The 26,306-nt window shown below is 39.1% G+C and overlaps 2 protein-coding genes across 4 annotated transcripts in view; one reads left to right on the forward strand and one right to left on the reverse strand.

Moving 5' to 3' along the window:
• Nucleotides 1-1,220: 1,220 nt before the first annotated feature.
• MRS2 (magnesium transporter MRS2) lies at nt 1,221-22,202 on the forward strand. The gene is made up of 11 exons (XM_014734218.3): nt 1,221-1,694; nt 3,459-3,532; nt 6,624-6,660; nt 7,929-8,041; nt 9,297-9,470; nt 11,153-11,283; nt 12,293-12,409; nt 13,711-13,863; nt 14,123-14,240; nt 19,147-19,260; nt 19,817-22,202. The coding sequence occupies exons 1-11, from the start codon at nt 1,514-1,516 to the stop codon at nt 19,925-19,927; spliced, it is 1,323 nt and encodes a 440-aa protein (XP_014589704.3). The 5' UTR covers nt 1,221-1,513; the 3' UTR covers nt 19,928-22,202.
• GPLD1 (glycosylphosphatidylinositol specific phospholipase D1) overlaps nt 22,107-26,306 on the reverse strand; it is a 50,494-nt gene continuing 46,294 nt past the window's right edge. For all 3 annotated transcript variants that reach the window (XM_014734216.3, XM_001497536.5, XM_070244149.1), the window contains one exon: nt 22,107-24,544. In XM_014734216.3, coding sequence (XP_014589702.2) covers nt 24,458-24,544 — 87 coding nt within the window. In that variant the 3' untranslated portion in view covers nt 22,107-24,457. The remainder of the gene's footprint in view (nt 24,545-26,306) is intronic.

Consider the following 26,306-nt stretch of genomic DNA (forward strand, 5'->3'; position numbering starts at 1 on the left):
AAAAAATGGTTCTCTCTTGTGCTTCCTTAGCTCTACGGTCATACATAGGGATGGAATGGAAATCTCTGAAACTCGTGTCTGCCTTACATTACTACTGCAGTCGTGACAAGTCTATTAATTCATGCTTTTAAAATATGTGTCGATGAAAACAATCCATAAACAATCTATAAATGAAAATTTGGGTGAGTTTATTCTGAGCTGAAATCTGAGGACCATGGCCCGGGGACTTTCTTCCCGAAGGAAGAAAGGGCACCAAAGAAGTGGGGTGCACAGAGTGGTTATATACCCCCAAACAGGGTGTTTCACATAGGATTGAAATGTCCCTCCCACAATAGTCACCAGATTGCCCTGTGGGCACAGCACTTGATGGACACAGCAAGTAGTGGGTCTGCCATCTTGGTGGGCGTAGCAAGAGGCAAGTCTATTGTCTCCAGCTGGGTGGTCACAGGTGAGCGCAGCAATCAGTTTCTAGCCTAAGGAAAGATGCTTAATCCTTAAGGAGACGCCAACGTTGGGAGGGGGAGGGAAGTTGCACCTTTATCTCAAGGGCCTTTGTTCTTGCCGTAGGGAATCTCTAAAGCAGATATACAATGCATGCTCAACAGCCACGGTCAGGCCCTTTTGGAAAGACAAGGTCAGGCCGAGTTAGGTTTATACCAAATGGCTTCCTCATATTCTCCAGTATATCCTATTGCTTGCCATTTTTATTTGTCATATGCATATACGTATAATAGTGTAGTTAATCAAGTCTAACGCTCATTTATTCATATTTTAAGGAATGAAATTCGGATCAGTCTTAACAATGATACAATTAGAAAGCATAGTTTATCAGCGTTTTGTTCTTTCTTGGTGGTACATAACATAATGGTACTTTGAAATTGATACTACCTTACATGTGATTAAATGTGGAATATAAATCTTGTGCGTTTGTTTCTCAATCTTCACTAGCAAAAGTTTAATATAGCATTCCATATGACAGTTAATTATTTTTGCTAATTAAACAAATATAAATTGAGTAGGGAATGGGCATAACTTCCTCACTTTCAAGTTGCAGACTCAATCACATGTATGAAAATGCTCCAGAATGCAAAGCAGTATACACGTTGGGTCGTTTTTCACATTTAAAGATTACTAGTTAATGGAAATAACACTTTACGTGTGGGCCTGACCACTCCAAGGGCCCAAGGATCAAATCCAAGTGCGACAGCTCGCCTTACGGTGGGAAGCGCGTCCCACCCACCCCTCAGTCAGTCCCTCCACACCTTACAGGTACCGTCGCAGGTACAGGACGCAAACTCCGATTGGCGGCGGACACAAGGAGCACGCCCCCAAGGCGCCTTCGGAGCATGCGCGGAAAGTAACACGCTCGCGCGGCGCGCCCCGCGCATGCCCGGTACGCAGCCGCAGTGCCTTGGGCGCTCGCTCGCGCGGGGTCGCGGAGCGCTGGTTGCGCCGCCAGTGGCCGGCATGAAGGCTTGGGGTATTGCTGCTGCCTCCTCGTCGCTCCAGCGCCATGGAATGCCTGCGGAGCCTGCCCCGGCTCCTGCCCCGCGCGGTGGGGCTGCCCCGGCGCACTCTATGTGCTCTGGCCTTGGGCCTGACCCCCGCGGCTCGGCCTGTGGGCCGCGCAGCCGGACTCCTCGGAGGGAGCCGGGCCGCGCTGCTGTGCACGCCCCGCCGGCCCCGCGTGGCAGGTACTGCCGCTCCCCCCCGCCGCTCCCCTTCCCGCAGCCCTGGGACGCCGGGGTGGCGGTGACCTCAGGTCTCTGACTCGAGCGCCAGTCGGGCGAGACTGTGCCCCGTGCCTGCCAGCGTGCGACCGGCCCGGCCCGTGCTGCACGTCTCCCCGCCTCAGTGCTCTCGTGAGAAGGGTTTTTAACAAGAGTTTCACCCTTGTTCTTCACGGTAGTTCTGAGGTCACGACTGGGTTCATCTGCCTGAAATATTCTTATGAGTCTTCCTCTCTCTTCCCTGACTTCTGTCTGTTCCTTATGGACACGTTATGCATTTGTCCGGGTGCTCAGGTAAGGGGTGGGAACGCACCTAGAAGGGAGGCCCAAGACGTTGAGACTTCGTGGTAAGAGTTGCTCTTGGCAAAGATCTGACTTTGTTTTCCAAGGACTGTGTAACCGAACAGCCAGAGGCGTCAGCAGGGGCGGGAGGGAGGGAATCTGAGTTGTTATTTATGTTTTACCAAATGATAAAGCATGATGATCTGTTAACATTTTCACAGATATGAGAATGTGAGTGCTAATATTGCTCAGAAAAAAAGTCATTAAAACGGATGTCTTCTGAAAAATACTGCCCTGTCCTGAAATAAATGTTCCCAGTTGTGCTCTCAGAAGCCTCCCAAAGTAACTGCTGGTCACCACCTCCTTCCCTGCACTCATTGGAGAGTTTCTGAATTGGGTTACATCCCATATTCCCTCCTTTAATAATGCTTGGGAACCCATTTTCAGCCCATCTGATGTTTCAGGACAAACGTTGAGATCAGAATCTCCATCCTGGTAACGCTTTATCTAACTTCTGCCTGGATAGCAAATGCTGGTTTATACCTCTGACTTTTACGTTCATTTGGCTGACCCTTGTAACATAGTTAGTATTTTGTAAAAGGGAAACAACAAACCTCAGATGCTAACACATTACATGGTCATTAAATGTATGTAATGAGAAAGAATAAGATCAGAAATGAGAATATCTACACCTTCTGTGGAGTCACTGTGATTACTTTGGAAGCATAAAATAGTTGGTAATTTTTGTACAACTTCTGCCCATCTCTCTTATGTTTAGTATTTTAAAGTGTCCTTTGTCAGTCATTAAATTCTCTTGATTATACTTCACAACTCACTTGAACTCAGTCTAATCACATGTTTGAAGTAGATATATTTTCAAATAAAGATTTGTCTTCATTCCAGTTCACTGGGTTATTTCATAAGTATTCACCATAAAGTGATCTGTGAAAAAGAAGTTAATACACAGAAGTAAAATCTGTAGGTTTTATAATTCATAGGTCAGTCAGATAATCCTGATATTGGAATGCTGAAAGTCAGACATTCCTTGGATTTATAGCTTCTGAAATATATCTACCAAGATAATTTGTAAAAGAGCCTTTTTAAATTATGGAAAATTTTAATCTCAGGATACTGTTGTACATTTGTTCATCCAAGTCTGAGATAACAGTAATAATTAGAAAGGGAAAAGGGGGGTTAGAATCCGAAAATTATTCTGATGTCTCACCTAAGCCATTGCTTTTAAAAATCATCCCCTGCCAAACCTAACATAATCACCTACAAATATTAAAATTAACAAATAAAAGTCTTGTTTCTTTTTCCTGTAGGAAAAAGTTTCCAAAAATAGTGAAATAGTCTGAAGACTGCCATATACTATGAGAGCTGTATCTTAGCTATATGTGTAAACCAATTGTATGATCACAGGGAATTCTCTCATTCATTCTTCAGGTGAGGTGCACCGGTTTAGAACTTCTGATGTCTCTCAAGCCACCTTAGCCAGTGTATCCCCTGTATTTACTGTGGTGAGTATGTCTGGTACATTTGATAATGTACAGAACATACTTCTCGTGCTTATTAACTGGGTTAGACTGGTCTGCCAAGATAATAGTTTTTGTTTTATGATGAGTCATGTTACTTATAAGTCGTGTTGTCTTTGTCTTTTGCTTAGCCAGTGACTTGAGTGTCAACTCGATTTGGTTAGTAGCACTCTTGAAACTTTGCTAATGACTGTGGAGCTCTTCTTTTAATACTAAAACAAGTCGTCCAAGTCACAGTTTCAGATCTTCCTACTTGAATACTCACCATTTCCCCATGAATCTAATTAGAAGTCCTTGAAGGCTACTAGCCATAGAGGGGCTTGAACCTGTGCCATGCAATGTAATATATGCAGAAACATGGAGCCAGCCCGGTGGCGCAGCAGGTAAGTGTTCACATTCCGCTTCGGCGGCGCAGGTGTGGACATGGCACCTGTTGTCAAGCCATGCTGTGGTACACGTCCCACATATAAAGTAGAGGGAGATGGGCACAGATCTTAGCTCAGGGCCAGTCTTCCTCAGCAAAAAGAGAAGGATTGGTGGCAGATGTTAGCTCAAGGCTAATCTTCCTAAAAAAAAAATATATATATATATATATACACACACATATGCATAAGCAGTTTGAAGGCTGCATGGTGTAGTGTTTGAGTGTATGCTTTGAAGGGTCATGATCTCTCCAACTTACTCTGAAATGGTTTAGGAGAAAAAAATGAATGAATAAAATAACAAGAATTAATAATGAATTAACGAGAATAATGTATATCACACAGACATTTAGAGAGAGAGAAATAAGGCCGTTGGGGCAAAAAGTTAACAAAGGGTGACTAGGTGAAAGTTACCTAGGAATTAGGTATAACATTCTTGCAACATTTTTTAGGCTTTTAGTTTTTTCAAAGAAAAAGTTTCAAAAAATAAGTGTGCTTGCTGTCGGCCAGAGTTCCTGTATTCAGATCTCAGCTCTGCCTCTTACTATTAACTGGGTGGACCTGCACAAGTGATAATAACATCTTTGTGCCTTAGTTTTCTCATTTGTAAACTGGAGATAGTAGTACCTACCTTGTAGAATTGTTGTCAGGTTTAGATTAACTCATATATCTAAAACCTTTAAAATAGCATTCCGTATAAGCCATTATCATTATTATTTAGGCTTATTAATACAAGAACTTTTTTTTAATAAACTGCACTGAACAAGATAATCCCCAGAACTGCATGTGAAAGTTATCACAGTTATTCATTGTTCTGGAAGAGTTGGCCAGTTGAGTTAAACGAGAATACAAAATCAGGTGTTAAATATTGAAAGAAGGTTCTTTGCGGGTTAAATCATTGTCTACGAAGAACACTTAAGAAAATCGATTGATACTGTTTGAAATAATGAGAGTTTGTAAAATGAGCTAGTCAGCTCACTTTATATGTAATGTGTTCCATTACAAAGTAAACATTTTTTTAAAATCATAGTTTTTATGATCTTATTTTTTAAATGAGAAAAAATCCCATTAAAAAATGATACAGATAAATTTTGAGATACGGAAATATTCAGCATATATTGTTAAGTTGAAAGTGGAGGAGAGACTGCAAAGAAGTGTGTGTAACCTGAATATATTTAATAGGAAAAAGTCTGAAAGGACATTCAGTAAAAGATTAGCATGATTTTCAGATTTTCTGCAGCAGATATATGTATTTATGAAATAAATTTAAGGAGGAAAGCTAGTCTGTATTACACCAAAAACAAAGCTTCCTTTGATGTAAATTTTTCTTTAACAGATATTTAATGGTATTCATTAAATACTGATCTTTGCTCATGAGAAGGAAGCTAAAATATGTATTATGGGGTTTTATTGTGTTATTGTTAACACAGCATGCACGTGTTTCCATAGTAGTAACCCAGGACTTGTACCTGCAACTGTATCTTAGAGTGTGTCTTTCTGAAAATGCATCTTTAATACTAATTAGTACAGCCTGGCACATAATGATTCATTAATTTTTTTTTTTTTTGAGGAAGATTAGCCCTGAGCTTACTACTGCCAAGCCTCCTCTTTTTGCTGAGGAAGACTGGCCCTGAGCTAACATCCATGCCCATCTTCCTCTACTTTATACGTGGGACGGCTACTACAGCATGGCTTTTGCCAAGCCGTGCCATGTCCGCACCCGGGATCTGAACCGGCGAACCTCAGGCTGCTGAAGCGGAACATGCACACTTAACCGCTGCCCCGCCAGGCCGGCCCCTGGTGCATTAAATATTATTTGACCTTTCCAAACTTGACTGTGGACAAATATTATAGAAAAATGTTCCCTCTGCTTTACAGGAAATAAGTACATTTTCTGCATCATGTCCTTTCTTCAAACTATCAGAAGAGGGCTTTTCTGTAAATCTTAATTGATTGTGCCGCACCGACCAGAGAGACTTCATAGCTTCCAGTAGATACTTAGATTCACAAGTTAAGCCACACTTGGTCCCAGTCTTTTCAGAAGGATAAAGGATAGGAAATGCAAAAGGGCAGCATCAGGTGTTTCCTCTTCAAAAGAAGTCCTTGGAGCCATCCAGGGGCTTCTCTGGGACTCTGTGTGACAGCTCAGGCACAAAGAGACAATAGTCTCAGAGGTGGGTGTAAGAGCCACTATCGCTTAGAATCCCTGCACCTTCTAGTGCCAGTGTCTCTTGTAACCATCTCACAGGCACATCCAGGGCTCCCACAAGGAACATGGCCAATTACAAGAGCCACCACATTCGGACAGGCAGACCCTGGCTTCCCACCAGCTGTCTGTAATTGGTTCACTCTTCCCAATCCAGTGCAGTCTGCCATAAGCAATATTGCCTAAGTAGCAGCACTGATACTCCTTTATCACATTTCCAGGGGAACCAAGATAGAAAGTTAATCCGGTGTCTGATTTGTCCTAGCAAAGGAAAAAGGGGTTTTTATAACCCTTAATTCATAACTGAATTTCACTGAAAAAAAAACAGTTGTGGTTTATATCTGCATTTCAGTATTTGGGAGATGTTATCATAAAACCCTATGTATAATGCCATAAATAGGATACTCATTTGGGAGAAAATAATATTTTGTTGTTATTATCTCTCCAGACAAAATTTGACAAAGAGGGAAATGTTTCTTCTTTTGGTGAGTATCTTTAATTTTCTTCTAAATCACTTTTCCTTTTTAATTAGTGAATGAGTGGTCTGATGGATATCAGGAAGTTGTAGTGTTTTGAGTAGAATATTCTTTGCTTATATGGATGTGTTGAAGGAGATCTTTCTTCAGCATTTTTCCTTCAATCCTAATTGGAACTGGCAATACCTGGACTGTGCACATTCTCCCAGAATTGATTTTTTCTGTCAGGAGCAACTTTCACTCTAACAGGATGTTAAAGGAATATTTTGGAGAACAGAGGCTGGTGTATAGCTGGAGGAGAAAGACACTGTTTTCCCTTTTGTTTCTCTTCTTTACTCTCCCTTTCACAGCACGATCCTTATATTCATCTCCTCCTGTACCATGTTTAAGGCAGAATCACGTATTACCACTGACATTGCAGTGGCAGTGGGTGACAGAAGACAGCAGGGATGGGGCGCTGGATGGCAGTCTGATGGAGTTCTGCTGATGATTGCTCTTATGGACAGTTACTTTTTAAAGTGAAACCAAGCATTCCTTTACTGTCTGACCTCAGGTGCAGGTTTCAGATCTCCTGTGCACTTCCAACCCCCTTGTCCTTGCTGTTCCTGCTAGTGCTGAAATCCCAGTGGAGTATTTTGAGTGCTTTTTGCTCACTATCTCCTTCAAAATATTGTTCTGTCAGAGCTCTGTCACAGGTGTGGTTTGATGCTACAAGTTCAGATATTGCTATAACCAGTATCATTTCTTGAGCTTCCTCTTTTGCTATGCTTTCTCTTAGGTGATAAATTTAGTTTTCAAGTGGGAGAATCTAGTATGAGAACTGACTTAATTTTCTCATTTTGTATGAGCCCAAGAACAAAGAAAATTGAACTTATCTGTTCAGAGATTTAAAATACTGAAGATGATAAAGTAGTGAGAAAAAATACAAAATGTAGTTCTATACAATTCGTATTTTAAAAAGATGACCTGTCTGTAGAGCTAGAAATTGATACCCTAAGTTCTAATGATGTATAGCTGTGGTTTTTATATTGGTCCCAAGAGGCTTCTGCATATAGAGAAATCTTATGAAGTATGGATAAGAGGGAAAAAAAAAAAAAAGAGTTTGACCAGATTTAGCCTGAGTATGTTTTTGAGGTAAAAATGGGTATTAAAGACTCATTTTAGCTTTTGTTTCTGGTAGTAGTAGAAAATTATCTTGTTGTTGGTGGGATATAAAAATTTAAACTCTTCAATTTCTTGGTTGAGCCCACTCTTTTTTGAAAATATTTCTTTTATAGAAAGGAAGAAAACTGACTTATATCAAGAATTAGGTCTTCAAGCTAGAGATTTGAGGTTCCAGCATTTAATGAGCATCACAACCAGAAACAATAGGATTATCATGCGAATGGAGGTAAAGGATTTTATTTTATCTACATTTCTACTGCAGTCTTCTAAAAGTTACTTCCTAGTTATCTTGATCAATATCTAGGTTAAAAGTAATTTTATAATTAAAAAAGCTGTGTGAAACATAAGATATTTTATAACAACATTTTTATGAATAGAACTCATTTTACATGGATTATATACATATGTTCAGCAGGCATAGCACTGCTCTATTTTACGTTGGAAAACTTCTGACTGCAGTCTCCATTCTCACTGCTGGAATTTAGTCTCTCATTTCTGAAACGATAAGAGAAAGAATTTTGATTTATAGTAGACATTTTCAGTTGTATGCAGTTATGTATAGTTATAGTATAACTTTAGCTACCAAGAACATATTCTGGTTTTCTGAATAGCCCAGGAATGTTCTTTAAAGTTTATAATCTTCAAATTTTTTTTAATTTTTTTTTTTTTGCTTTTTCTCCCCAAATCCCCCAAGTACCTAGTTGTATATTTAGTTGCGGGTCCTTCTAGTTGTGGCATGTGGGACGCCGCCTCAACATGGCCTGATGAGCAGTGCCATGTCCGCCCCCAGGATCTGAACAAGCGAAACCCTGGGCCACCGAAGCGGAGCGCGTGAACTTAACCACTTGGCTACAGGGCTGGCCCCTAAATTTTTATTTTTATGTAAAGCTTTCTAAACTATATTGTGTCTTCCCCTGCCTACTCAGAGCACACCGAATATAATATGACTTTCGTTAGTGATTCGGAATTAATATGGGCATAAGTTATTTTGGTGGGCTAAAGTTTATCTTTATAATTCCAAATTAGCTCAATATGTTTTGGTGATATTTGAAAAAGGAAACTTTCCCATTTTATTCAAACTAATTATGATTAAACTAAATCTTTTCTAAAAGTCTACCCGATACATACTTTTAAGAAGACTATCTTGTTTCCTTTATTCCATATTTTTCTCACGATTATGCTAGAACTCTTAATAAATACATAATTTGTTTAATTCCATTTCTGTTGAGAGTAAATTAGAGATATTAAGACTTACATATATTTTAGGCTTCCTTTCTTTTAAAAAAAGAAAATATGTTTTGGGTTTTTTTGAAAAACCAAATAAACAATGAATTGACTTAGGCTTAATCCAAAATTAATAGAATATTAAATCCTATTTTATGAATGTTTTTTTCCTACAGGTCTACAACTTGCATATACATAAATGCATGTATACGTGTATGTATATGTGTACAAACATGTGTATATATATTTTTTTACAGTATTTGAAAGCTGTGATTACTCCAGAGTGTCTTCTGATATTAGATTATCGTAATTTAAATTTAGAGCAATGGCTATTCCGGGAACTTCCTTCGCAGTTGGCTGGAGAGGGTCAACTTGTCACATACCCTTTACCGTTTGAGTTTAGAGCTATAGAAGCACTCCTGCAGTATCGGGTAAGCCTGTTTTTATTTAGCTTCTTGAATTTGTTCTGGTGTTAAATTGCTATTGAGTAGGAAGGCAAGTCAGTATTGTTTCAATGGCACTTTCCCTGACCCAAACAAAACATCTCTAAGGGTCCTGTATAGGGAAATTACTTAATTCTTAAACTTTATGACCCAATCAGATCTACTGTCTCTCTACAAACAGTATTAATATCTCTTTGAGAGTCATGTTATGACATTCAAAGAAGCACATTTCAAGTTGGCTGTCTTTTGTACAATTTTAATAATTGTATTCAGGGGTGATAATTCAAAATACTTAAAATCCTAAATATGCTATAAATGAACATATCAAAAGAGTTTTAAATGTATTCCATTTTATTCTCTAAATTAAATTGTGTATATTGTAAAACTGCTTACATCTGATAAATTTTATAGCACAAATCATTCATCATATCATCCTAATACTTTCCAAATCATTCTCTGATTTGTTTGTGCAATCCTTTGTTTGAGGCAGCTGCATGATGCCTCTGTTTGAGGCCTAGTTTGACATAGGAACCATGTGCAGTTCTTCTAATGACTTCTCTTTAAATTGATAGTCATTGGGTGTCTGGAGATCCTGTCAGGCCCTGAATAAGGATGGTCACTGCTTTCCTGGCCCTCACAAATCTTTCATTATCTTTTCTTCCTCCTATTAGTCAGGATAGTATTGTTCAGGAACTGGCTGCATGTAAGAGTTGGTGCTAGGGGCATGCTACCCAGAGTGGGAGAAAGAGAGGAGGGTAAAGGGGCCATGAGGTGGGTGGGCATTGGGTGAACCTGGTGCCCTTCTCTTGTCTGCCTTGCTGTACTAAGGGAGTAGGAGATGGCTATATCCCAGCTCTAGTTAATTGGGCAACAGCATCAGCTGGTACCAACCAATGAGATGGTGACTAGTTGGAGCCCAGTTACGAAGCAGGGAAAAAGCAGGAGAGGGAAAGAAAAGAAGGTGCAGACGTTGGTCAGTGACAGGCTCCATAGGCTGAGTAAGCTCTTAGGAGCTCATGCTGAGCTAAACAGTATATGCTGGAATTTATGTGATTAATGAATTTTATAGCTTAATTCAGTTACTGTTATGCTGTTTACCAACTGGTATGGAAGGATTTCAATATTTCAACAACTAGTATAGCTATATCAGTGCTTAACCTGCTGAATATCAATTCTCTGTGTTAACCTGAAGAAGAAGTATGCTTTTGACTTTACACTGATTTGTTTTATTTTTTAAAGTCCAAGTTATGTTTTGGTTTTCAAAAGAGCTTTATTCATAGGAATTTTAAACTATACTCTGTTTACAAAGTACATAAGTATTGTTTACCACATGTAAAGTTTGTGTTTTAACCACAGAATGGCAGGTTTTATTTTAATTAATCAATCCCCCATTCCTTTCATAAGTGCCTGTAGGAGAAGCCTCTTATGAGAGTGAATTCCTTATCAGCCTAGTGTGAGCCTAGTAACAACATTATCCGTGATTATCTTTTAACCCAGGAGATGTAGTGTGTGAATCATCTGGAATAGGCATTCCAGCAGTGACCATGTTCTGAAATGTTCCCAGCTTTCCTAGCCATTATAGATTTCTGTATTTAATCAGAGGATTCACTGACCCTGAGTGTTCTAAAAAGATTGTTTTAATTCTTATGAAAGGTCATGTTGTTATCTAGATCAACACCCTTCAGGGGAAACTTAGCATTTTGCAGCCACTGATCCTTGAGACCTTGGAAGCTTTAGTGGATCCCAAACATTCTTCTGTAGACAGAAGCAAACTGCACATCTTACTACAAAATGGCAAAAGGTAAATATGGGGGATTTACCAAGTTGGGACTTATACGCAAATATCTTAAACTTTTCTTTCAGTAGTCTTAACAGTGAAGTGTTGAACATGAATCCAGACACAAGATTAGTGTGATTATTACCTGTTGTAAAAAATACCAACTAGTCTTGCTAGTGGTAATGACATTTTTCACTTAATGACTTACTCTCAGTGCCTTCATTGCCATGTTTAGTTTTATTTCCTGTTAAAATTCTGTGTTTTGTCACTTTTTTTAAACTAGCAAAGTAGCCTAGGTGGGAAATTAAGCTAAAAGGGGCACTCAGACAAATGTTTACTGAAAAACTATTTTGCCTAAAATGCCATATCAGGCTCTTTTCCATGTGTGATCTCCTCTCGTCTTTTCAGCAGTTGATACTGTCCTCATTTTGAAGAGGAGAAAGCTGAGGTTTAAGTAACTTGTCTAAATTCACACAGCTGATAAATGGCAAATCTAATTCTCTGTCCCCCCATATTCCTTTTTGTTGTTTATTATAATGCATTCCAGAATTTGAGTAATATTTTAATTAATTTTATCATAAATTGAATAAACATTCTCTCAGGGTTTGTACCCCCTAAAATCTCTTCAAGAGTTAGTGGTTAAAATTTCTGAATCATTAGTTCTTTGTCCAGAAATGTTGGAATGTTTTTATCAACTAAAAGTAAATAGTCCTTATATTATCACTGCCATATTTATTAAGAGTAAAAATAAATTACCCAACCAAAAACCTTAAATTTGCAATGATTGTATGTTTCTGAGATAAATAATATATGCAGAAATTTATATCATTGATTATTTTTACTGGTTAATGTAGTTTTGATTTGGGAATTGATTCTTAATCTGCATGATAAATACCAAAAAATTTTTTGTACAAATTGGTGTTTTCCGTGAATGTATAAGTGGTTCTACTTGATAAGAAAAAGGCACTCTTCTTCAAGTGAAATGTTGTTTAAGTTTATGTTATTGATCATTTCTATACAACTACTCTTACAGTCTATCAGAATTAGAAACAGATATTAAAATTTTTAAAGAGTCGATTTTGGAGATCTTGGATGAAGAAGAGTTGCTAGAAGAGCTCTGTCTAACCAAGTGGAGTGACCCACAAGTCTTGTAAGTGTGTAGTCATGCTTTGTTATGTATTCTCTTAGGATCAGTCTTCTGCCTTGTCTTCTTCAGGATGTGTTTTCATAGAGAACATAACATTTTTCTGAGATACAGAATATTGGCACTTTGGTCCCAGTTGTTTCACTTTTCCCCCTGCTATGTTGCATCTAATTCAATTTAACAAGGATATATTGAAATCCTGCTGTGTACACAGCACTGTGCTGGGCTGTGGTCATATAAAGATAAACACACCACTACCTTTATCTTTGGGGGACTGACCCCTGACATGGCTAACACCTCTACCCAACTAACTTAGAGTGGAAGTGGTGAGAAGTTCACATGGGGAGGGAAGGGGTGGGAGAAGGGGGATGAGTAAGACATTGGCACAGACTCTGTAAGTTTGTTCTAACATAAAAATGCTCATCTTAGAAACCTTTTATCTTATGAATTTAGAAATCATGTACTCTTCTTGAACCACACTCAAGTTAAATGTTTACTTTTTAAATACCCAAAATATTTCATTTTTGTTCTTTGTAGACCTGCATTAGAAATTAATACACCTTTGTAATGTGTCTAGTTTCCACAGTCTGTACAGATTTTTAAGCATTTTGGGAAATTTGTTATCTGTATTCTAATCAAACATTAGTGTAAAAAAGCTATATAACATTTGGCATTGTAGCAGATAAGTACAGTAACAGAAAAGTTAACACACTTGTAACTCTTGTTTGCTTATTACGCCAGGCCATCTCTAATATGCTTTATGATAGAACTATTTTTTATGGAGTACTTCATTCCCACTTCTCCTGGTGGGGGGGAAAGGGGTGGGTATATGGAAAAGGGAACAAAATAGCTATGTATTAACATTCAAACACATTTTTTTTGTATATGAAAATGACATTACATATTTACCTTAGAAAGGAAATGCTTTTTACGCTCATTTTTAGGTCTGGTTTTGTTTTATCTCATAGTCACTCGTATTGGATTTGCACTAATTCATCAGCATTCACACATCTGGACTTTCGTGTAACTGGTGCATTAGAGTCCCTTGGATTGGGGCCATGGAATATAGTGAAGCTAACTAGGCTGTATAGGAATAGAACCTGTGCCCTCAACTTAACCTGTGTAGTGTTTGGGATCAGTTGACAAAGTCACTCAAATGGCCTCAATCATAATAATAGAAAAGGCAAAGGCTAGTTTTTTCCCATTGGTAGCCAAATATGATATACTAATTCAGGAAGTTTTTTGTTGTTACATGTATGATGCACATATTGGGGACATGTTAATTATGTTAACTTTTTAAATTGAAGTGAAAAGAGCAGTACTGGAATTGACCACGCAGAAGAGATGGAGTTGCTGTTGGAAAACTACCACCGATTAGCTGAGGATCTTTCCAATGCAGCTCACGAACTCAGGTTACTGATTGATGATTCACAAAGCATTATATTCATCAATCTGGACAGGTAAGAAAGCATTATATAAAGCAATCAGTAAGTGCTTTCTTTATAAAATAATAATTATAAAGTAATAAAGCTTTTAAGGAACTGTCATTTTAGAAGGAATTATACCATCATTATAATCTATAACTACTACATGAAAGTGTGTCTTCTTTTTTTTTTTAAGTGTGGCCTTAATCCACGTGGCCTTTAATAGATGATTTAGTGCATCTTCTGTAGATAGTCAGTGGGCCTTTCTGGTCTAAATAAGTGTTCTCCTCTCCAGCCACCGTAATGTGATGATGAGGTTGAACCTGCAGTTGACCATGGGAACCTTCTCTCTTTCGCTGTTTGGATTAATGGGAGTTGCTTTTGGAATGAATTTGGAATCTTCCCTCGAAGAGGTGAGAATACTGTGTCATGTCAATAATCTAGGGGTTATTTTTTTAATGTTTTGAAGGTCAGTTTTTCTGAGGGATTTTAAAGAGAAAGTCTTAACACGTATATTCCCCCAGTGAAATAAAAGATGTACTCTACCTCATTTAAAATTCAGCCAGTATTGTTAGACCCTGTTATAACATAGCTATAAAGATAGCCGGGGTTACCTTATGTTTCTCAAAACATGTAACTACACGTGGGAAAGGCTTGAAGAAACAGTGTTATACAGTGAGGCTGTGTTAATGAAGGATTTTATTTTTTTTAATTCTTGTATGTCAGGCAGTATTCCTGGCAGTTGGCAGGCTTCATTTGGGCCAGTCATCACAGCTCTGAAGATGGATGTATTATCCCTACTTTTTAGATGAGAAAGCTGAGGCTCAGATATCCTAAGTAACTTGCCCCAAGGGCACAGAGCTAGAAAATAACAGAGTTAGGATTTGAACCCAAAGATTAGCACCTTCCACTTTGTTCTACTGCCTTTCCATATTGATATAACACTGAACCCCCAGAGCTTCATTTCATCATAGCCTTGTGTTTTAGAAAGTGTCTTACTGTAAGATTTCTGGAAATGAGTGTGAATATGCATTCGGCACATTCTTGCACTGGATTCTGTGTCCTAATTCATCTAACAGGTCTATTCTCTGTATCTAGGCTGTTGCCCTAGTCCTACCCACGTCATCTTTCAGGACCACTATGCACTTTTTAAAAGTGGTCTTTAAAAGAAGCAAATCTGGTAGTCATTCTTCTACATAAAACTTTTGAGTGGCTTTTGATGGCCCTTAAGATAAAATTCTCAACTCCTTGATCTGTGGGGCTTTTCCTGGTCTACTGCACCTGCGTCTCCATCTTGTCTCAGCTACCTTGCCTTCATTGTCGGTTTCTCAGTTGTTTCATCAGTATTGTCATTCACACCAGCTCCACACCTCTCTCCTCAGCTCCCACCATTTTTTTGCCTAGTTTACTTCTACATATCTCTCTGTTCTCAACTTCTGTGTCACTTCCAAAGAGACTCTTCACTGATTGCACCCCAAACCCAGCCAAGTAAAGTTACTCTCCTCGTTATATGTGCCCAAACAATCCCACACTTCCCATTTGCCATCTTCCTTAAATTTGCAGTTGTTCAAAGTCTGCACAAAATCATGAGCTCCCTGAGGCAAAGTCAATGTTAGTCATTTTTAATGTTCCTTATAATAAGATGTTAAAGAAAAATAAATGCAATACATTTGTTCATTCATCTCACAAATAAATTTTTGTGTCTATTTTATACTAAATTCTCTCAGCCCTGGAGTTATGATAGTGAGCCCTTGCCCTTATGGAGGTTACATTATAGTAGAGGAGAAAGTAAACAGATAAATAGGACGTTAGGTGATCAGAGCCGTAAAGAAAAATAAAGCCAGGTAAAGGGATAGAGAACGTCAGGAAATGGTGAGACAAGGAACATTTTAGAGAGAGAGTAGTCAAGGAAAGTCTTTCTGAGGAGGTGACACTTGAGCAGGAACCTGAATGAAAAGAGCAAGTGGGAAGAGCTGAGGGGAAAGTGTTCTAAGCAGAGGGAACCACATGTGTAAAGACTGAGGCAGGAATGAGCTGAGCATGTGTAAAGAACAGCGCAAAGGCCAGAGTGGTCAGAAGAGGGTGAGTCAGGTGGAGAGGGGGAGGGAATGAGGTCAAAGGACAGACAATTGTGAGATCATGTTGATTTTGTAGAGCCTGGTAAGGATTTATTCTATGTGTGATAAGAATCTGTTGGAGGCTTTCGAGCCCAAATCTAGTCTATAAGAAAGTTTAGAAGTTACCAAAATGTCTTCTGCAGCATAGACTGACCCTTGACATTCTCAAAAGATAACTTGAAAGACCTTTGCAAATTCCCCAATTTATGACTGCAGAACTTTTTGTACGAGTTGCTTTCTCCCAAATCACTTTTGTTAAGAATCATGTTTATGTACATATACTCACTTTACAAGCTAACTCCATTTTATACTAAACTGTTTTCTCTCACTTAATGTCTGTTTTCAAAAAAAAGGATTTTTAGAAATTCCTTTCTGATACTTCTAGCATTTCAGTCCTAGCTGTGGAGCAACCCAGTTGTAATGAGATATGAGTGGAAGGCTGTGAAAAGAGATTGCTCAGTAGCTGGGTAATTGGCTCCCAGAGAACACGATTCAGATCAGTGCCTCATCAGTTACAAATTATGCATCTTTAGGTTTCCTGAAGAATAGTTGAAACATGTTCGTTAAATTGAGGATTCAAAGGTCTCTGCTCCTGTATAGTTAGCGTTAATAGTTACAATGGTGAATCTAGGATAGGAAAAACTTTTATATTTTTACTTTTTATTTTAAGATGAATAATCAAAGAATTCCCATATAGCCTTCACCCATATTCTTCAAACACCTGACATTTTATCGCATTTGCGCTATCATTCTATCTATATATATATACTTTTTTTCTGAATCATTTGAGAGTAAGCAACAAATGTGATGCCCCTTTACCACTAAATATTTCTTTATGTATCTTCTAATCTTGTATAACCCCAGTACAGTTGTCAAAATCAGGACATGAACATCGAAACAATACTATTTTCCAGTCTATAGACTCTACTCAGATGTCACCACTTGTCTCAGTAGTGCTCTTCATCTCAGAGAAAAGCTGGATCACATGTTGCCTATGGGCATCTTTCTCCTGAGTCTCCTCTAATCTAGAGCACTCCTCTCATCCTTGTCTTTCATGGCCTTGACATTCACAAAGAACACAGGTCAGTTATTTGACCCTTGATGCTCTTTCTTTATTAGATTCTGGTTATGCATTTGTTAGTGTGTTCTTTACATTGAATCCCATCAGGAGACACATGATGTCGATTTGTCCCATTACTGTTGATAGTAATCAACAAAAGGAACTTTCTTTCCTTTAAAGTTACTCTTTTCTCTTTGGAATTAAGTGTGTTATAGGGAGATACGTTGACAGTATGTGAAAATACTGTTATTCATTCATTTTCACCCTCTAGTTTAGCATCCACTAATTAATCAAAAATTGATTCATGCCTGAATCATATATTACTCTGATGGTTACCAAATGGTGATTTTTCTAATTTCATCACTCCTTCTACATTTATTAGTTGTAAAGTAGAGCATTCTGTTCTCTTGCAATTATTTATTCATTTATATCAGTATGGACTCATGGGGTCTTATTTTTGGCAATGAGCTATAATCTCTTACTGTCATTATTTGTTTATTTTTATTATTTTATTTATTTTTTCCTGAGGAAGATTCTCCCTAACCTAACATTTGTTGCCAGTCTTCCTGTATTTTGTATGTGAGTCACTGCCACAGTATGGCCACTGATGAGTGGTATAGGTCCATGCCCAGGAACCGAACCTCGGCTGCCGAAGCGGAGCACACCGAACTTAACCACTAGGCCACGGGGCCGGTCCCTATCATTATTTATTTTGATGCTCAAGTTATCCTGTTCATGCTGGCTCTTGAGTGCTTTTGACATGTCCTCATCAGTTTTTAGTGCTTTTTCAGCCTCTGACACATCAAGATGTTTCTAGGCCTCTTATTTCTAAGTGATGTGGATAGACTAAATGGTAGAGAAGATAAAAACCAAGAGTTTGAAAACTAGGTACTTAAAAACTCAATACTGCAGGGCACGCCCGAAGCCGAGGGAGCATTGTCTCCAACTCTCAGACCGACTTGTCCCTTCCCTTACTCTCCTAGAGGTCTCACAATGTGCTGTGTGTGTATTTTAATGACATGGAATTTTGAGCTTGTTTGCCTCTGACTGACTTACCTTTCAAGTCTTTGATTTATAGGGGATTACAGAACCAGTCTGCAGCAAAGAAAAACAATAACCTGTGTATGCTAAATCTTATTTAAACAGAATTTTTACTTAATAAATTAGGGCCTTCTTTTTGGATAACTGAAAATGTGTTTACCATCCAAAAACAGTTAATTCTTGTTAGCACTTGTCTTCCTAATATGTTATGTCTAACATCAAACTTCATGTTAAAAGGAGGCAGATTTCTGCTTGATATGACATGCATTTCTATCAGCGATAGCTGATCCTTGTCTAACAGGCTGCCTCGAGGGAAAATGAGCTCTTGATCACTGGTGCTAACCAAGCCATGGTTGATAACCAACTAGTGGCATAGCTGTCGATGGTATTCCTTCCCTGTGGGAGAGGAAATATCAATTCTGTACATAAAGGCATGAGCTAAAGACACTGCAAAAATATTACAGTTTTGAAAATGACAGTGAAGAAAAATGTTTACTGTAAATCAGAGGTTCCTAAACTTCGTTGGTTCATGATGCTTTTAGTGTCTTAGTAATTTTTTCACAGCATCCCTAAACCAAAAGTTTCTTTTATTATGTTACAGTTTTTTTCATGTTATGTTACCTAACAGTTAACTGTATGAAGTAGTTAGGTCAAGACAACCTAAGAACAGTACTTCTCATGGTATTCCACAGATGTCACTGTGTTTCCCTTGAAAATTTAAAATATTCTGGGGGGCTGTGATGCATAGGGCACCTTAGCTCACAGTTTGGAACTGTGGCTATAAGCAAAAAATTTAAGTTGTGTGTCCTATGTGATTATAACTATTAATTTGGCACGTAAACAGAAAGATTGGAAAGACACACACAGTTTGGCTTACAGATGATTAAAAATATTTAAACCCTTTTAAATCATGTTTCCGTTTTGACTTATTTTCTGATTCTTAGTCTCTGAGTGCTATCAAGGCATTTGTTCTTAGCTCCTTTCTGTAGGAAGGAGCTGTACAAAGGCTTCTTTTAGACTTTGGGGCAATAATAATTGAGGAAATTTCATCTGTAAGGAACCTAGCCTTTCGTGATTGAAATTAACTGTGTTCTTCTTTAGGACCATAGAGTATTTTGGCTGATTACAGGAATCATGTTCATGGGAAGTGGCCTGATCTGGAGGCGTTTGCTGTCATTCCTTGGACGACAACTTGAGGCTCCTTTGCCCCCCATGGTATGAGGGGTCTGGTTCACAGCAGTGTAGTAGGGTGGTCACAGTCTTCGGTTCTGATGTCAGACAACCTGGGCACAAGTTGTCACAGGCTTTGTGACCCTGTCATTTAATTTTTCACAGCCTCCCTCAGTTTTCCCCATCTGTCAGTTAAGTCATTACCACCTGCTTCATAGTGTTAATGGGAGAATTAAATAAGATAATGTGCATCAGGCACTTAGCACAGTGCCTGGCACAATAAAGAGCTTAGAAATAATTTATTTTGTGTGGAACACTGTGGCGAGCATTATACATTTAGAGAGATATTAGTAATTCTGGCGCAGGCTTTGTCATAACCAAAATTGAAATGTAGAAAATGTAGTGTTCTCATTAAGATAGGAAGTTTGCCTCCCTTTTCTTCTCTTTCCACTCATAGTCTGCACACTGGAATAAGTACTTCAGACACTGACACATGGCTGGCAGGCCTTCCCTCATTGATAGTTACATAATATATCATTTTATTAGTGGCTTTTCTTTTAAGAAAGACACAAACTAAAATGAATTTTCCTGCTTTACTTAGGTGGCCTCTTTACCTAAAAAGACCCTTCAGGCAGATAGGAGGATGGAAGTGAAACACAGCTTCAGGCCCGATGGACTTGCATCAAGCAGGAACCTCCTCGCAAACCGTTAGGAACAACCCCATGGAAACTGAATTGTTTTTTATGGTAGTCACAGTAAACTTGTGATACTCTTTTATTACTTTCTTTTGTAGAGTCAGAGTCTTGAAAAAAATCACTGATATGTAAATTATAATGTCTGGTGGTAAAAAATACTATGGCAGTCACAATACTGGAACTTAATTGCATTTTCAGAATTCTGAGTAAAGAAGCAAGGTGCTTGCTTTGTAAAAAGCCAAAACTCTATTTCCTACAAACTGAAAAAGCTATTTTTATAGACATAATGTGAGGCATAGAGTGATTAACTTAACAAAAGAATGGATTGTTGTATAGATTTTATTTAATTTATATGTATCAAGAAAAGTGCGATTTCATGCCGAATGAAGCCTGGAAACTTGACAAATCCACAGTTACATGATCAGGTAGGCGTAGTTTTTAGTCAGTACAGGGAATCATGTTCTTTTGAATTCCCTCACTTTCGGGTGACTGAAAAGCTAGCAAAATATATATTAACTTTAAAACGAACTCTGGAAGTTTGTGCTTTAAATCACTCCTTGATATAACCTTATTTTCTTGTATTTGCCCCCTTTTTATATAAGGTGAATGAAAAGAAGGAAATGATAATTTAACATCAGCTTTATATGGATTCCAAGTAATCAAGATTTCACTTTCTCAGCCCCTGAAACTGTTTTTCTTCGCTTGGCTATGATTAAAGGCTTTGGAAGTAGTGCTGAAAGGAAATGTTTCCATTCTACTCCTGTTCTATAGCTGCTTTGGTCATTCTCTGATTTTTAGAGAGATGGATGTGTCACCCCAGCCACCCCGCAAAAAGGAAAATGTGTGTAGTCCAGCACCTCAAAAGTTCACCACTGGACTTCCTAAAACAAGAGAGTTAGGTAAACTTCAAAATTGTGATCCTTTTTGTGTTCACAATCAGATTGGGGTTTAAGACAAATGGCTAATATTTGTAAGTCTCTAAGCTGCTATCCTACTTGACATCTTAACCACTTTTTTTTATATTTTCTGGAGGTTAAATACAGTTATGCAGTAGAACATTACAGTTATACTTGCCTCCAAAAGTAGCATACGTGAACAATTCCAGAGTTTCCAGAGCAGCTCTTGCACTACCAATGTAATAATTAAAGAACGTGCATACCCTAAGATGTCGTATGGGGAAGTTTGGGGTCTGTTTCCCAAGTGGTTTGGTGCTAGGAATAAAAATGCTATTCCAGCAGCTGATTTGAAAGGAAACAAATGCAGTTACAAGTGAAGTTTTCCCCGCTCCCGTGTGTGGTTGTGAGCAGCCATTAGAGGGAAGCTGGAGAGTAGAATGGCAGAAACAGGCCAGGCTTGTCTTGGGTACCAAATGGCCCACTTGGCACCTCTGGGTCAGGAGCACACTTCATCTGTGGCTGTCAGAATGTGAACACACAGCACTCTAGCATCATAATCTGTGTGATGATTTTCAAGATCAAGTACCTTTGATAATACTTAATTTCACAGGGCACTCTTCTTTGGCACACACACCTCAAAGCACTCTGCTATTTTTGGTCATATGTTATCACTGTAAAACAGGTAATAAATATTACTTAATTGTGACATAGGAAGAATTGGAAGCCCAGAGGGCAAAATTTTATTTGACTGAGATCAGGCCTAGGATAGACTTTTGGTCATTTTTCCTTGTAGTGGTACTGACATAGTTTATGGGCTTGAATAAAATAATTTTTTTGACGAGTCATGTCTCATCCAGAAAAGGGAAAGTAAATGCAGCTACCTCATAAGTCTGATAAAGGGAAGTTATTGATCATTTATAAAACTCTTAAAGGTGGTTAGATCAAGTATGGTCTCAAAATGTCCACCTGCTCTGCTTTGGTGATAGCAGGGTGCATCCTACATTAAGGTTCTCTTAAATGATGAAACAGACTATGCCAAAAAAATAGGAACATCAGCGGTTTTAAATAGCCTGAGCACATAAACTGTTTGAAAGTGAAGTGGTAGAATACAAACTCTCGGTTATGTGAGTAGGCAAGCATATCCCGTTTAACACGTACAAGTGAGTACAGGGAGTGGCACTCTTAACGGGCTTGGTCTTTGGAACACCTCTAAGAAAATGTGGCAGAAGAGTGTCATTTTAGGATGCTATTAACACTTGCTTTATTCTTGATAAATATAGACTGATGACCACTAAAACAATTTCATAGTAAAAAGCTGTTTATTTTGGTGAATTACTTTGAGTTGTACACAATGTTTGTTTTTTGAAATTGCAATATTAAACTCACTTTACATTTAGGATTTGCTTTCTTTCCTTTCGTTTTACCTATGGAGGTGGTCCAATGGTGGTGCGTGGAATAGGGAATAGAGACCTGAGATTATTTCCAGACTCACTGCAAATCATAATTAGTCTCTTGGGTCTGTGATACAAAGGCATAAAACAATTCTCATCTTAAAGTTTTGAAGAAAGTTTTTACATATACAGATAATTGAAAGACAAAACTTGTAAGTATGTAAATGTGTTCTGATATCTTGAAGTAAAGATGATTTTGAGTTAGACTGTATTAACTTCAGATTTGTGTTACTGAGATTGCAACCCTACACGATATTTCCATTTTTGTTATTAAGCATTTCAGAATCAGTGCTTACAACCACAGTTAATACTTAGGGGAGCGAAAATTTAATCCAGCTATGGGAATGAGACATTACACTATCATCTATTAGGGGTCTTTTGGATGCCAGAGTTTTACATATTTGCCGTATAGGTTGACTTTGAACAGTAGGAGTACAGTTTCCATCATTTTTGAATATGAGGTTAGTATGGTTAAATGTCCTGCATGTAGAGATTTTAACCTTCTCCACCTGGTGCTTGCTGTCTTGTATGTTCAAGCATTTAGAAAAATATAAATCCTCAGGTAAATAATCATCAGTTTAAACATAGGCCCTGTCGTTTAGTGAAGCACAATAACAGACAGTTTCCATAGTAATGGCAGTACGAAAGTATGCATCCTCATGAAGAGATCCGTCCTGAGAGAAACACGCCTTTACTGAAATGCAGTGTCAGTTTGTTCTATACTCTGACTTCCCAACTCATAAGTGAGTACAGCTAAGTAATTTCTGGTCCCCTAAAAATAAACATCCTGTTAGTTAAAAATAATTCTTCAAATAGCTTGAGCTGTCAATAATTACCCAAACAAGACCAAATGGTGTTTCTGTGTACTCTTTGCTGTGCCATAGGGAACTGTGCAGCTAGCATACCTCTGTAAGAAAGATGAGGCCGTCCTGGGAGTGGTCAGGGGGTGCTCACTAGGCCTGTGCCTGGTTGTTCTCCTATGTATACTCACCTTATGCTCACAGTTCTAACTCTAGTAGCTTTCTCTTGATTTCTTATTTAACCTTACTCTTCAGCTGGATTCCTGTCTCCTTTGACCAGTCTCTACTCTGCCTCTGGAGAAGCTGAGAAGGGTTCTCATTGTCTGTTATTTTCTCCTGCTTTTAGTATCATTTCACTAGTGTCAGAAGAAAGAGGTTTTTCCCCGATTGATACAGAATCAACTACGTACTGTTTCCAGATAATAATGCCTGCAGATTCTTAGTGAAGCTGAAACACTGCAGTCCATTCCTTTCCCCTATACGCCGCACTGCAGGGCTGGCAGGTGACATCCACCTCCCAGAACCAGCCCAGGAACGAGAGAAGCCGCGGCCTGCGTCACTCCTCGCGGTCCCTCCCTTACCCAGTCCCTTTGTCTTAGGCCAGATCTCTCCTTTCTGCGCTAGTTCTGTTGGCACAACATGCGCCACCCTAATGCAATGCAGGCTCCTCGTGGATGACTTAGAACTAGTGGAGAGTCACTAGGTTTGTCAGCTGTTACAACAGCCACTTCTACAAAAGCGTTGGAGGGCACAGAAAGAAAGGTGATAGGGTTTTAGTTCTTCTCTTTGCCCTTCACCATATGAAACATTGGAAATGCAATAATCCTCATTAAGCCAGGGCCATATCATTCACAACAAGGGATTTTGCAGTTGTGAGGGTATCCCTCCCATACTTTTCTCCTCACTGTACTGTTCTCCAATTTTTTTCTCCTGTGTAACATGCTTTCTATTCACTTTGATTGGAATGGATCACCAATTTTAAAAGGACATTTTTAGGAGAATTGTGTACAGAGGTTTTCCTAAGAGGTAAGCACAGTGAAGCCTCTCCAGGCATCAGAAAGACATAGGTGTTCCCGTGGGAGAGGAAGTGGTTGTACAGCAGGGCTGAGCACAGGCGGTAAGTTAGGCAAGAAGAAAGGTTTAGATGCAAAGGAAGCGAACTTGGGAAGGGGACCTGAATAATGGGCTATTTCACATACTTCTGATGTGGTCATAATTTACTGTATTTCCAGATAGTCTGGCTGTTAGCATGTGTGTCTCCACTCTCGGGAACCACCCTCTATCTAGTAGGATGGAGCAAGGCTCCACTGGATGTGTCACTTTCTCTACCAGAAGGCTCACCCTGGAGATGACTAGGCATGAGAGAGGGCAGGGCAGGTTAGGAAAGCCAAGTGAAATCTTTAATCTAAACCAAGGCTATAGATATGAAGCGCCCCCGAGAGTCTGGCTCCCAAAGAACTCCTTCCAGCAGCAATGACAACTTGGTTCTGTAGAGGACACAAAACAGACAGAATTTGTTATTCATTAATAGCATCTCTTAAGTCCCTGCTGCAGTCCAGGCAGCGTGTTTTGCTCTGGAGATAGAAACATGAATAAGACATTGGCCAGACCCCGGGGCTTGAAGTTAAATGCCTCTTTCCCTTTGTTTAAATACCACTTTCTCAGATCTATAGGTTCAGAATACCGCAGCTGAGGATGGTCACTCCAGTCCCTTCTCTAGTACATAAAGGATAAAGGAAAAGTACATCGGTGCATGTTTGTTCCCAAATTCTAGTTGTGGTACAGTGCAGACAGCATATCTGGGATAAGGAGGACTTCCACAAGGGGCTGCCTTTGTGCGTGTGTTTCCGCCACCTCCTGCCGCCTCTGCTGCTTGAAACTTTAGGAACCATCTTTCAGAATTGCCTTCAAAGCCTGCTACAGGTTTTTAAACATTTTCATTGGGGGCAAAGCTACATACTTTGAGGTTGGATTTGGTTTTCGGAAACTGCCAAAAGTTATTCTGAACCAAGGCTGGTAAACGAGATGTGGGTGACCAAACTGGCTGATGGTGTTTTGGTCAGAGCAGGGTGTGACCAGGAAACAACCAGACCTGTGAAAATAGTTCCTCAGTGACTTAATTGCGAAAACTACAGATGGAATCCAGAAATAATGGCTAGCATTTACCAACCCTTTACCATGTGTCAGCTACTGCGCTCAGCCCTTTGCTTGTATTTTTTATACCCCAGTGTCAATTAAAAGGAAAAGTCTAGTCCTGCCTCCCTCTTATTTATGGAGTTATTAATTTACTAAGTTTGCCTCTAGTTTGGCTGTGACCCAAGTCTCCTCTCCATTTCCTGGTTAAACCATATTCATTCCTAAAATCATGTCTTCCCTTGCTTCCTGCCCTCTCTCTGCGTAATCAGTGGACTCATCTTCCCAGATGCAGCTCTGGCCCCAGGGCCTCTGCGATCCTTCCTGACTCCACCAGCTTAGACTCAGCTGCAGTTGCTGTCTGAGGGCCCTTGGTTCTTCATCATCATATGTTGACCAGGGGGGTCTTAGGGTCCTGTCTTGCTTTTCCACCAAGACCATAAGCACCTGGGGGCAGGGACCATGTCTTCCTTCTCTTGTGCCCTGTAATACTGCTTATAACACACGCTCATCAGTTAACTGCCTTGTCAGAGCGCTTGAGCTGACTGAAGGCAGCCCCACAAGAGGCTTCAGAAATACACACGGTAGCAGCACCCGTCTGTTAGTATCAACTTCATTACTTAATGCTCACATATAGAAAGGAAAAGCAATCTTCAAGATCACAGCTTTTACTCAAGTCTCAGTAAAAGACCGTGATCACCTCAGATTGTGTCCATTTTTTAAATATATATGACCTCTGATTTATCTTTACACTCAGAGTGCTTCAGTGCCCCCAATCTCAGCTGTATGTTGAGAAAGTGAAATAATTTTACCATTGACCCAAATGAATGATAATTAGGAAGGTGAATTTGCAGTTTTGTACAGAAAGGAATCAAATATAAATTACTTTTAGATGATCTATGCAGCTCTCCTCAGTTGGTATAAATAATGGTTGAAATCTATAATTTATTTTATTTTTTTGGTAAAGCGGATTGGTCCTGAGCTAACATCTATTGCCAATCTTACTCTTTTTGCGTGAGAAGATTGTCACTGAGCTAACAACATCTGTGCCAATCTTCCTCTACTTTGTATGTGGGATGCCACCACAGCATGGCTTGATGAGCAGTGTGTAGGTCG

This window comes from Equus caballus, chromosome 20 (genome assembly GCF_041296265.1).
Source record: "Equus caballus isolate H_3958 breed thoroughbred chromosome 20, TB-T2T, whole genome shotgun sequence".
Taxonomy (NCBI): Eukaryota; Metazoa; Chordata; class Mammalia; order Perissodactyla; family Equidae; genus Equus; species Equus caballus.